Source organism: Ictidomys tridecemlineatus, chromosome 2 (genome assembly GCF_052094955.1).
Source record: "Ictidomys tridecemlineatus isolate mIctTri1 chromosome 2, mIctTri1.hap1, whole genome shotgun sequence".
Classification (NCBI taxonomy): Eukaryota; Metazoa; Chordata; class Mammalia; order Rodentia; family Sciuridae; genus Ictidomys; species Ictidomys tridecemlineatus.
The window spans coordinates 161,375,828-161,389,414 of NC_135478.1; the positions used below are offsets into that span (position 1 = coordinate 161,375,828).

The window sequence follows — 13,587 nt, forward strand, 5'->3', positions numbered from 1 at the left end:
TGTTTTTTGGTTTTTCTCGGAAGGAATTTTTTTTACCCTTGTGGGATTGCTGTAACCCCAGCTAACCTGGGTTCTTAAACTTGGGTTTCAAGAAAGAACTGAATACCAAGTGAGAAAAATTAGAAAGTTCAAAGCCTCCCACATGTGTCTTTAATCTTGATGTGATGAACACTCTGTGGCAAGAATAAATTACTACTTGCAAAGGAGTTCTTGGGGTCCATTCTGTGAAAGGCCACATCGTGATGCTCAGGGCTTGGCTTTGGCTCTTAGGTCTGGTCCCATGGAAATTGTGGAAGCAAAGGACAACCCCAGGGGACTAGGGGTAACTTGCAATTCTTTGCCCCCAACATAGTCATCTAAATTGTTATGCCTTTGGGGATTCTTGTCACGGTGCTTGACTCTTGACACAGTGCATTGGGTTAGAGAATGTGGTACAAAATAAGAAAAACAGCATGCTTGCTTATAAATCAGACAAACCCAGAGTATTTCTGTTAATGGCTCAGGGATCTGGTGTGAAATGCACATAGGAAGGATGTCCTGTTCCAGTTCTGTCACTCTGCAACTGTTAATTAAGCATTGTTCTCATTGGTAACAGGTTGTACAAAGCAGAATTTTGGCAGCCAGTGCTGAGATGCCTGTTTCTCTGCCTGCCTATTACCTCTATGCTACAGTTTTCCCATTTTTGTCACTGTTATGATCAGCTCTGAAGAACTGGGATGGGTCCCTAGGGGAGCAGTGGAGCGAGGGCCCCAGTCATGTAGGAACAGAGTTGGTATTTGAGAGTAAAAGGCTAGAAACTCTGCATGTAAAACTGTGAGAAGAGGGCCATGCATGGAAAGGAACAGTTCACTTTCACCCACCTCAGTGATCCAGGCCCCAGAGGTGATCGGAAACTGGGTAGAACAGTGGCAACAAGGAAAAGCCATACATTCTGATTTAAAACTCCCTCTGGGGCTGGGATATAGCTTAGTTGGTAGAGTGCTTGCCTTGCATGTACAAGGCCCTGGGTTCAATCCCCAGCACCACCCAAAAAAGAAGAAAAAAATTCCTTCTGTACAATACATAGTTGGAATGTTTTTCCAAATTATAATTGCTGCAGTTAAAAAGTAAGCCAGATTTTTCACTACACAAAACCAAAAATAAATGTCAGCAGTAGTGGAGGTTATTTCTCCTTCTTTATTTCGACTTGGAAGTTGAAGTCAGGTTTTGGACCTAGCTGATAAGGATTTCAGAGCAGAAACCTACTCACTGGAGGGAAACCTTGGTAGCTTTATTGCAGGTGTAGGAAAGTTCATCATAAAAATCATAGCCAAAAGGCTCTTAGAACTCACACTTCCTAATAGTATTCTTTAGAGTGAGCTCCTTGGTAAGGAGCCTTTGTACACAGAGTTCTGTCTTGTGCAAGTTTAATAAGAGCCTAAATCCACTATGTACAGTCAGTGCAGAGCAATTTGAATTTGTCTCTCAAATCCTTGGGCTTGGGTAGTATTAACTGTGCTTCAGGAAAGCAGTTCTTGCCACAGCTGACCCTAGCTCCATAGTAGCTAAGGATGTTTGTCTAGACTGATCACCGTTTCCTAATATTTACATGTAGGATTTTTAAAAATCATGTTTTATAGGAATAGTCATTTGCATATCAACCAGAGTTTTGGAGAATTACCTGTATGGCTCTAGTGCTGAGAAGAGTAAATGTAAGCACAATTGGGAATCACGGAATTATAGACTCTAAGAACCAGAGGGGACTTTCAGTGAGGAAGCAGGCCTAGAGAGGCAGACTGATTTGCTTGAGGTACATGCCTGTTAGGGCATAGCTGACAGTCTCAATTAGCCTATTGTGCTTCCTATGGCCTCACCCCAACTTTTCATTCGTATTTCAGGTATCCATTGCATGGCCAGGTGGTGTACCCTTGAGTAAGCTGTAACTTCTCTGGGCCTTGGTTTTCTGTAAGGTCATTCACTTATGTGAGGTCCAGATCTCTCATGCTTTTGAGTTCTCTGAGTCTTCAATTCTGTATTTGGACATAGACCTTTTTCCCCTTTGCAATTAAAGAGGGAATAATATACCTATTAAGCCACAATTTCCTGAAGATTTTTTTCTCCTTAGGAAAAATCTGTGTTGGAGGAAATAGATGTGATAGTGGCCAGCCTGCTGGACATCCTGCTGAGGACCATCCTGGAGATCACCAGCCGACCCCAGCCATCCGGCTCCACAATGCGGCTCCAGTTCCAGGATGTGACTGTAAGATTAAAGCAAATGGCACTTGGAACAGGGCCTAATTTGACTTCTTAAAGCTTCAGTCATTTTGAGGGTGGGTTGCTATAAGAATCCAGAAAATCCAACCTTGCAAGAGTATGTGTGAGCATTTCAAATGTATGTGAGTTCTCCTTCATTTAATAAGAAAACTGTCGTATGAATCTTGTGGTTAAAAGATCTTACAACAAGCAGTTTCTAATTTCAGAAAGTCAACTTTGATATTAGTTTTCATTTTGCCCAATTTAATCTACAGTTTTATATCCCCAGTTAACTTGGTAACTTTTCATTCTCTTTTCATCTATCAAATTACCTGAGGAACCCAAAATAGTGAAATAAGGCCATGAAAGTCAGGGTCCCTGGAGTCAAATTCTAGATTTTTCACTGTGTCTAGCCAGGGTCTTTACTCTGCTAGACTTCAGTTCCTCTCAGCTATGGTATGATAAGATATGACTTGGTAAATTCTAAAGGGCCTTCAAGCTCCACTATCTTATGAGTCTAATGTAAATAATGCAATTCATATAAACTATTAAGAAATAATATAACTGACAGTTTATATACACATACACACACACACACACCAGTGCACACACATATACATATATTTAAATGTGTGTATACACATACTTTTTTTCTCTTTCAGCAGTGCTAGGAGCCTTATGCATACCAGGCAAGCTCTGTACCACTAAGCTATCCTTAGCCCTTGCACACACATATTTCTATTCAACTACTAAAAACTATCTTTAGTCTTTATTAAGAATATTCTCAGACATTCAGCCAGCCTTTCCGGGCAACACACCTTCTACCCTGGCCCAGTTTGTGTGTAACCTCGTGGAAATGGCCCCAGAGCTGGTGAATGCTGCTGTGGCTTACTCAAAGCCGCAACTGGCCATATTTTGGCATCATTCCAAGGTTGAGCTTGTTCCTCCAACCCCTGATGAGATCCCTACAGCTATTCAGAGCCTGAAAAGAATAGTCAAGAGTGCTCAAACTGGTAGCTTCAAACAGCTCACAGTTAAGGTAGCTGTGCTTAATGGTTTGGTGGCCACTGAAGTGTGAATGCTATTTTATATAAGAGAGATCATAGGCAAGCGTGGCATAGTTGGCTACAACATTTGAAGACCAATCTTTAACATCTGATTATATTTGATTTTTTGTTTGAGTTTTCTTGGACCATATATGATCAGATTGCTATCTGAATAAAATAAGATGTGTCAGGGGGGAAAAAAAGAATATTCTCTCAAGCAAATGGTATCATTTGCAGAAATGGCATTAGATGCTGTAGTTTTCATGTATAAATTATTTACAACAGTGTCAACCTTTTCCATCAGTTTTACCTATAATGTGCTGTGGAACTGCTGTCTTAAAAATGTTTGCCTAGGTCCTGGTGCAAACAATTTTTATTTTTACTTAAAATAATAAGAATTCTGTAGCAGTTTTCCCATAAAGGTTGGCTGTTTCATGATGGCTGTCTTGTGTTGCTTTCTTCTTGCTTCCATCATAAGATTTACCTGAGTAAACTAAATTCCATTTTGAGGAAGTAAAGTTAAATTCTTTCTATTAATAAAGTAGAGTTGGAAGTAGTATGAAAAACTTTCTAATTAGTATACTCACCACACTGCTTCTTTAAAAGAAGAATAAAATAACAGTTTCTCATTGGCCTGAGGCATTTTACCTGTAAAATGGGGCCTGACTTCTAGAGTTTGTTGCATATACTTACCATATTACCTGGTGCACAATAAATGCTCACAGCGTGTTACTGTTGCTTACTGACAATGGAGTTTAAAGATTTGGGGGTTTTGTTTTAAATTATGAGTTTAAAGGTTTGGGGATTTTATTCTCAATTTGGGGTTTCTTTCATCTTTTATAGATCAAACTTTTTTTAATAAGTATACAATCACATGCAGTTAAGAAATAATATAAAGCTATCCCATGTGGCTTATACTTAGTTTTCCCAATGGTAACCTCTTACAGAAATCTAGAATAACATCACAACCAAACTATTGAAATTAATACAATTAAGATGCAGACTATTTCCATCACCCTGAGTATTTCTTGTGTTGACATTTTATAGCTAAACCCACTTCCTTTTCACCTCAACCTCTTCCTTAACCCCTGGCAACACAACTCTGTTCTCTATTTCTGTAATTTTGTCATTTCAAGAATGTTATATAAACAGAAATTTATAGCATGTTAACCTTTGCGACTTTTTTTTTTTAACTCAACATAATTTTCTGAAGATTCATCCAGGTAGCTGTATCACTAGTTGCTGGTTTCTTTGTTTGTTTTTGTGTTTTGTGGGTTTTTTTTTTTTTGGTAGTTGTAGATGGACAGCATACCTTTATTTTATTTATTTTTATGTGGTGCTGAGGATCAAGCCCAGTACCTTGCATGTGCTAGAAAAGCACTCTGCCATTGAGCTACATTCCCAAACCTCACTAATTGCTTTTTAATTGCTGAGTGTCATTCCATGGTATAATAGAACATGGTGCTTAACCATTCACCCACTAAAGGTCACCAGGGTTGTTTCCAGATTTTGGCTATTACCATAAAGCTGTTATATGCATTGTGTAAGTTTTATGTGAACATAGGTCTTATTTTCTGTAGTATAAATTCCCAGGGGTGTGTAACTGTTAACCCATATGGTAGCTGGGTGTTTAGTTTTGTTTGTTTTTTTTTTTTTAAGAAACTGCCAAACTTTTTTCCACAGTTGCTATGCCATTTTATATTCCCATTTATGAATAGGTTCTTAACACCCTCATTAGCATTTGGTATTGTCACTTAATTTTTTTTCAGGAGCAGGAGTACTTTCTGATAGATGTAGAGTGATATTGTGGTTTTCATTTGCATTTCTCTAATAACTAACAACACAAATATTCTTTTCATATGCTTATTTGCCATCTATATATCCACTTCAGTAAAATATTTCTTCATATTTTCCCATTTTCTTATGGAATTGCTTTTTACTGTTGAGTTTTTGATAGTTCTTTATATACTCTCTATATTATGTAGTTCATTTTTCAGTACATAGTTTGTAGATGTTTTCTCCCACTCTGTAGTTATTTTTTCATTCTCTTATCGGGGTTTGCAAAAGCAAATATGTTTAGTTTTAGTGAAGTGTAGTTTATTAATTTTTCCTTTTATGGGTCCTGCATTTGGTGTCAAGTCTAAGAAGTCTAGTTCTGTATCCTGAAGTTTACCACCTAGTTTTTTCCTAAAAATTTTATAATTTTATAGTTAGCATCTAATGCCATGAACCATTTTAAGTTAATTTTTGTGCAAATTGTGTTGAACCATTTTAACACCACCATCATCTCAATGTTGACATCTGTTGACAGTCTTTTTTTCATTCAGTTTGAATTCTTCTTGACGCTTGGTATAATGATTTTCATGTGAAATCTGAACATTTCTGTGTTATAATGTTCTGGATCTTATGTAAGCCTTCTGTTTTTGCTGGATTTATGCAGTATCACTCAGCTGGGAAAGAAGAGGATGCCAACTTATTATGGCCAGATGGAGATAGAAGCCCAGATCTCCCACTTGGCCTCCACTACACCTGAGGGAAGAGGGATATTGTTACTGTTGGATAGCTATGGAAAGTTCTGGCCCTACCCATAATCTCTACTTGCCGGGTTTCTGTTCTCGAGACTAAAAGGTTCAGGGGTCACTCTAGTTGAACTGACTAACTGGGCTGCGCAAAATAACCACACAAGAGACACAAATACCTTTTTCTTAGGGGTTGCTGTGACGGCTCCTCTGACCTTAAGGGTCCGCAGAAAGAGAGTGAGCACAGCTGACCCCTTTTATTGAGGAGAAGCTATTCAAATGAGGCAAGGGGTCAGGTTTCAGGGGACTGAGTCTATCTTCATGATGTCCACTGTCAGCAGGTTGACGGACACCTGGGTAGGCACACCCAAAGGCACAGTAAGAGGAGGGGACACACACAAGGCACTTCCATGGAAGATTCTATCCTAAACAAGGCAAGGGGTTATATTACAAAGGAACAGGTGAGCGTAGTTTCACCCATGGGACAGTAGCAAGACACACCCATGCACAGACACTGACCCTTGAACCCAAGAAGGGTGGGGAAATCTCTGCCACATTTCTGTGACTTAGTGCCTCAGCACCCCGCCCGGGGAGTGTGACTCAGTCACCTGTAAGGTTGGTCTCCCACATCCACTGACACCATTGTGAGAATGCCCCTGTTATTCCTGGGCAGGGGTGAATGTCCTCACTCTCCAGGAGTCTTCCTCTGGCACCACCCAATGGGGAGAGAAAAGTGGGATTGTTCCTGGGAGGCAGTGATGGAAGTCCAGACTCCCCACCTCCACGACACTTCCCACTGGGGATGAAAGTACCTGCTCCCAGTTGGACTTTGTCTGCCACAGCTCTGGGAGAGATATTGGGGCTTCTTATTACTCATGAGAGTGAGAATCTAGGCCCCCACCTGGCCTTCAAGGTATAAATGTGGGTAAAGCCATCAATTTTTGTAGTGTTCTGCTGGAATAGAGTGGTTATTACTTAAACTATTATCTTGTCAGGGTCCCCCTTTTCTGGTCCTTTTGTTACAGAGCAGGCTTCTCTTAGGGTCCCCCCACCCCCACCCCGGCCACTGCCACCACTCAACTGTTGGTGTTTCAGGAAGGCCTGCTTCTGTAATCAAGTCTGGGGTGAACAAGGCCAATAGAATAGAGCACCGTGACCTTCCTTGGGTCCCAAGTTTTCTGGCTAGACTGTCTACTTTCTCCAGCTTTTGGATCTTCTTCTGTTTGTTTTATATATTATACTATCCAGGTTTTTAATTGTGTTTAGCAGGAACAGTAGCGAGAAGTATACCTACCACCCTTTTACCTCAGAAGAAGGGAAGTCTTCATTATAGTTTTGATGGTAATAATGTAACTGCTTCCTGGAAATAAAGCTCTTACATGAAATTGTCGTTGCACAGCAAAGAGAATTGTAGCACATGCTCGACAGGGTTAAGTCGTTCCTGTGGTCACAAGCTACAGTGCTCACCTCATCTCTACAGGGTATTCTTGATCTTTAGACCATCACAGCGCAGTAACCAGTGAGAAGCAACAGACTTGAAGAGGGCAGTGAGTCAGCCTTGCCGGTGATGTAGGGGGTGGAGCAGACAGAGTGACCATCCTGTGTACTCCATTTTAGGAAAATCACATAAAGAGAGTCGTTCCCACACAACTCTGGGGTGCTCTTTGCTGTGTGAAAAGCTTAACTCTTGAAGAAATGTGGGATGAAATTTTCTAGGAAACAATCCAAATTATTTGGCAACTTTGCCATCTATGATTCTGGTTTTATGCTTTAAGACATTTTTTTTTTTGGAGGACTCAGGCAGACCCAGTTTGATTTACTGTTTCACTGAGTGGGTTGAGTTACAAAGAATGTCTCTAAGCCTCTGTTTGTCTTTAAAACAGAGAAAATAATTTTCTTTATCCCAAAGTTAATGACAGGATTTCATCAAGTCTGTAAACATGTTTAAGCGGTATCTGGTCTCAGAATAAACTTTAAACATTAGTTACTGTGGAAACACTAGGAGTCACACTAATGTTATCATTGATGCAGACTATAATCTGTTGTGATTATAACTAATTCTGTGGCGAGATATGTGCTCTGATCATTCACAAAGTCAGTTCACTCTGGGCACAGAAGATCTAAGTTCCTTATCATTTTCCTGCAAGGGAACAGGCTTTCTAAACTGGGAGTCTTTATGTGGCAGCTCCATATTGAGCACCTTTCAGTCTTTTGAGCATGTTTTACCCATGCTGGGTGGATACACTGTGGGCAAAAGCAGTTCCCAAAAGCATGTCATGATGAGTTTCTCCATGCTCTGTTAAGTACCATGCTTGTGACCCTGCCTCCCAGCAACCCCAGCATGAGGACAGGCTTCTGTTGTATCATAATTCCCAATAACAGTAGTCTTATTTTTACCATTTAAAAGGATTGTACTTTTTGTTCTTCTACCAACTGTTCTTTAAACTTTAAAATGTTCTCTCTGGCTAGAGAAAGAAAAAAAAAAGCACATTATAATCGGTTCCTTTCAAAACTCTAATTGTACATAGAAGCAGATTTTATAAAGTAGCATAACGGCCATTTGCCTCACACCCTCAACTAATTGGACTCCAGAGTTCCTTACAGTTTATAAATGCTTCTTTGCACATAATTCTGTTAAGTACCACTTCCAAGTGCGGGTGACTCAGCTCAGCATAGACCACATCTCAGACAGGTACTCTGTATGCTTATCTAAAGTTTTCATGCTTATGATTATAAAAGGAAAGGGGTACAAGAGAATTCTATTAAAATATCTGGAAAAAAGTATGCATATATTTAATGGAAGGTTTCTTGACACATTCAATACTCTTGAAGCTTTTTATAGAAATGCCCATTATGCGCCATGTGTACATAAAATTGGCACAAGCCACTGAAGACCACAGAGTTTTAAAGGCAATTTGTTAAGAAGTTCCCCACACTAAACTAAGTGAATTTTGACTGGTGTTATTTGTTTGTTTGTTTGTTTTTACTTTTTACATATTTTTTAAAACAAATTGTGAATTAAGGTTTTCATATAGACACACTCCTAAAATATCTTAAAAATAAAAAAAATTACATTGTAGTCAAAAGATATATCAGTAAAATATTAAACATTTAATCGTCTCACCAGGGTTGAATGTGCTTCAAGTTCCTAAATTGATTAAGTGAATAAATATAAATAGATGTTGGGGTTGATAATGTGCCATAAGTGTGCCAGGGATTATATTTCAGAATGGTAAGTTATTTGCAGTGGGCCTCAGCCAGATATAACAAATACATAGTTAATAACCTGAATTCAAAGAGGTGTTTATCTATGTACATTGATTATAAAGGCCTAATGAAAGTCTATTCACTCTTGAATTTTTTCCTCATTATTACTGATATTATTACAAATAATATGTAGTTTTTCAAGCTTTGGATTATTTCAATATTCACAGAATGTTGTGTTAAGTAAAAAAGAATATGGATGTAGTAGATATATTAAGGATAGTTTGTTGAGGATAGAGAGAAACGATGAAAAACTGGGTTTCTACCAATTAGATTTGCATTTTTAAATTGAGACATAATAAATTGAAAAGTATCAATATTAGTTATCAACAGACAGATTGTTGTACTTAGTTCTATTTAAATCCCCAAGCTCTCTATAAAATCACTATAAAATTTTCTCTATAAAATCAGATTAGTCTGGGAATTTGGACGGAAAGCCATGGGGGGCTGACTTCTAGAGCCACAGATAGTTGGTTCACATCTTGGCTAGGCCAGCTTGCTGTGAAAGCTGGAGTAAACTTTTGAACCTGAACAAATACTTATTGTATCTTTAAAGTGAAGTTGTCCACCCAACAAGATTAATAAGGAATAAACTCAACAATGCAATCAAAGCATAGTAACTTCTATACCGTATAAATCATAGTGAAGTTTTTATTGAGTTAATAATTGTCATATAATAAGTTGCACATGTTTAAAATATACAGTTTGGTGTGTTTTGACATGTGTATACCCATGGTCCATCACGGTTGTCACGATAATGAATGGGACCATTGCTCACAAGTTTCCTTTTGCCCTCTCTATTTGTTCTGTCTCGATCCTCCATCCTGTTCCATCCCCCAGCAACTATTTGCCCGAGTTTTATATTAAATTATCTGGCACTATACATATGTTTCCATTCTCCAGAATTTTAATATAACTAGAATCATATGACATATAGTTATTGTTGGTTTCAGGGGGTTGTTTTTTCTTGACAGGAGGTAAAGGTGTTGTTTTAGCCTATTTCATACAGTGACATTATTTGAGTTTTATCTCTGTTGCTTTGTGTGTCAGTAGTCATTACTTATTATTGATGAGTAGTATTCCATTGTATGAATAGACTACAGTGTGTTTGTTTATTTGCTTGTTGGTAGACATTTGGGTTATTCATAGGTTTGACTATTGTTTCATTTATTTATTTAGCACCTGTAATATATTCTCTTGATTACCATGTTTTATAATAAGTCTTAAAATCAGATAGTATAAACCCTACAACTTTGTTCTTTTTCAAAGCTGTTTTGATTATTCTAGATCCTTTGCGTTTCCATATATCTATTTAAATTAGCTTGTCAATTTCTATTCTCAGTAAAATCTGCTGAAATATTGATTGGAATTGCATTGAATAATACAATTGCTTATATTGTTCCCATGTCAATGTGGGAAGTATTAATATCTTAATAATACTGAATCCCTCTCAATCCATGAATATAAGATCTCTCTCCTTTTTATTTAGGTGTTCTTTAATTTCTTGCATCAGGGTTTTATATCCTTCGATATGCAAAGCTTATACCTCTTGTGTTATATAGACCACTAATTAATTTCATATTTTTAAAGGTATTATAAAGGGTGTTATTTTAAATTTTAATTTTATATTCCTCATTTCTAGTATATAGAAGTGAAGTTGATATTTTCACACTTATATCCTGGAACATTAAAAACTTCTTTTTTCTTCTTTTTCTTTTTTTGGGGGGGGCTATTGATTGAACCTGTGATCTCAGGTATGCTAGGCAAGTGTTCTACCACTCAGCTACCTCATCAACCTCAACAAATTCTAGCAGCTCTTTGTAGATTCCATAGCATTTTCTATGTATACAAGTATATTGTCTGTAAATTGAGACAGGTTTTTAAAAAATTTCTTTAAAACCTGTATTCTTTGATTTCTTTTTCTTGATTTATTATACTACCTAGAACCTGAATAGAAACCATGAATAAGCTTTGGTAGGTTTGAAAAGTATTTTTTCTTCATTTTTGAAATGGATAATAAATCTTGGTTGATAGCTGTTATTCTCTCATTGATTACTCTAAAAATGTTGCTGTACTGTATTTTAGCTTGTATTGTTCCCAAGAGAAATCTTCTCTCATCCTTATCTTTGTTTCTCTGTATAAAATTTATCTTTTTTCTCTGACCGGTGTTAAAATTTTCTCCTTATCACTGACTATAAGCAATTAAATTATGATATACTTCAGTGTAATTTCCTTGATATTTCTTTTGCTTGAAGTTAGTAGAAATTTTTTTAATACATAGTTTCTGGTTTTTCAAGAATATAAAGGATTTTTTCCCCTTACATCATTAATCGTTTTTTTCTGCCCTATTCCTCTTTGGGGCCACAAATTACATAGATAGATAAATAGATAGATAGATAGATAGATAGATAGATAGATAGATAGATAGATAGATAGATAGATAGATAGATTCTGCTACTTGAAGTTGTTTCTATAATTCACTGGGATTTTTTTTTCTTTTTATTTGTTTTGCTTCTCCAGTTGCTTTTTGGTTTTTTTTTTTTTTTCTGTATATGCTTTACTTTGGAGAATTTCTGTGACCTTATGTGTAAGTTTAATGATCTTTTCTTTTGCACTGTCCATTCAATGAAGTTTCATCTCACAATTTGCAGACAATTAGTTCTATTTCGAGTCCTATATGAACTCTTGGTATTGTTCACTCAGTTCTTTCCTAAGTGTTATTTTTCTAGCCTTGGGTTGTTTCTTCATTCACAAGCACTAAATTATCAAAAGTTGTTTCTTCAACTTTTTCATCTCATGTGAAATATCAAAGGTTCCTTGGTTTATTAACAAGATAATATGTTGAGTTTGTAGGATATTTCTATTGGGCCATACTAATTAGTTTCTTAAATATTTACCCTAACTAATGTACAAGTGAAACCATTTTTTCATATCTATATATTGCAAATGGCTGTCCACATGCAAAGAACCAACTTGAGTTCTGGGTTACCTTCCCATGGCCATGAAGTTGTATCCTCAGGCTTCCGATGGCAGCTGGTAAAGATTCATTTGACTGTGCTAGCTCAGCTGACTCTGTTGGAAAATCCTACTTCTCAGGGCGTTTAATCTCCAATTTTACATGTGAGCCTTTAGTCCTTTTCCATGTAAATTCAAAAAGATACAAATTCCAACTAAACAATACTTCTGTAAATATTCAGTTAGCTGCCACAGATTGCTTTTCCTGCTGTGTTCATATTGTTTTAAATGGTATTACTCTATTTAAAAATAGATGAATGATTTGCTAAGCAAAAATGTTTGTACTGAAAACAAAAGAATGTTAAATTAGAAATGCATTTAAAAATGCAAGTGATAGCAACTTTATATAGGTTTTCTAATCTAAGGATTCTCTGCATACATTTTTATTTTTAATTTTTGAGAATTGGACTTTGTAGGAATAAATCACATGGAACCCAAGCATAAAGAATGGCTATTAGAACTGTTTTCAAAAGGGAGATTGAAATCATCATTATGCAATGCATTTCTTTCTCTGCACCCTGTCAGTCAGTAAGCCAACTCTGATGAGTTGGAGGAGGTCATGTGAATTCAAAAATAGAGCATGAAGTTAGTTAAAGAGCTTTGGAGTAAAACAATCTGCGGATAACTCCAACTTGGCCACTTTCTAGCTTTGTGATTTGGAGCAAGTCTTTTAGTCCATTTGAATCTGCAGTTTGCCTTCTTTAAATAATATTATACCCCAGTTGATGTAAGTCTCAAATAATATAATGAATGGAGGTATTTTAAGTGCTCAGTAAATCATCATGGGCCTTATAACTTTCCCTCAAGTGCATGGAATTAGTCCTGAAGTGAAAAACTTCTGCCCAAGTTAAAAAAAAACACACACACACAAAAACAATCATAGTATGAAGTAAATGGTAATTACCTCAGGGAGAGATTTTGGCTGTGATATTACAGGCAATGTACAAATTTACATTAAGAAGAGTTCATATAGTGAATATGGATCATAATGAATTTTTAAAAAATATTCTCCTTGAGGGAAGTTCAGAGTAAATCACTGGTGTTCTTTTATGTCCTTCCTTAAAAATACCTTTTTTTTTTTTTAATAGGGGGAATTTGTTGCCTGTCTCCTGTCCCTATTACGACAAATGACTGACAGACATTATCAACAACTTCTTGATAGTTTCAATACAAAAGAAGAATTAAGGGTAAGTGATTTTAAATTTTTTCTTTTATGTATATTTTTAGTTTTTCATGGTCTTATCACTCTTCAGATAGCTTCTTGACAATTGCTTTACCTCTTTCCATTAAATTCTAAACTGGTTTTTTTTTCTTGGCCTTGTTCACAAATCCACTTGGCTACATTGGCACTGTAAGATTTGTATTACTCAAGCAAAGTAATGAACCCTGATTTTTGGAGGACATAGTATTTGAAACACCTTTCTTCCAAGTTCAGTAAACTAGAAATAAAATAACAGATCTAAGAAGACAAAGCAAATAGACTAATTCTAGTTAAGTGTACCTAAAATATC

The 13,587-nt window shown here is 36.7% G+C and overlaps 1 protein-coding gene and 1 pseudogene across 4 annotated transcripts in view; both read left to right on the forward strand.

The window, feature by feature from the left end:
• The window catches only part of Dock4 (dedicator of cytokinesis 4), a 437,803-nt gene that overhangs the window by 327,963 nt on the left and 96,253 nt on the right, over positions 1-13,587 (forward strand). For all 4 annotated transcript variants that reach the window (XM_078040061.1, XM_078040058.1, XM_078040060.1 and 1 more), the window contains exons 25-26: positions 2,105-2,239; positions 13,165-13,263. In XM_078040061.1, the coding sequence (XP_077896187.1) occupies positions 2,105-2,239; positions 13,165-13,263 (234 nt within the window). The remainder of the gene's footprint in view (positions 1-2,104; positions 2,240-13,164; positions 13,264-13,587) is intronic.
• Positions 3,016-3,325, forward strand: LOC110597000 (ATP synthase F(0) complex subunit g, mitochondrial pseudogene; annotated as a pseudogene).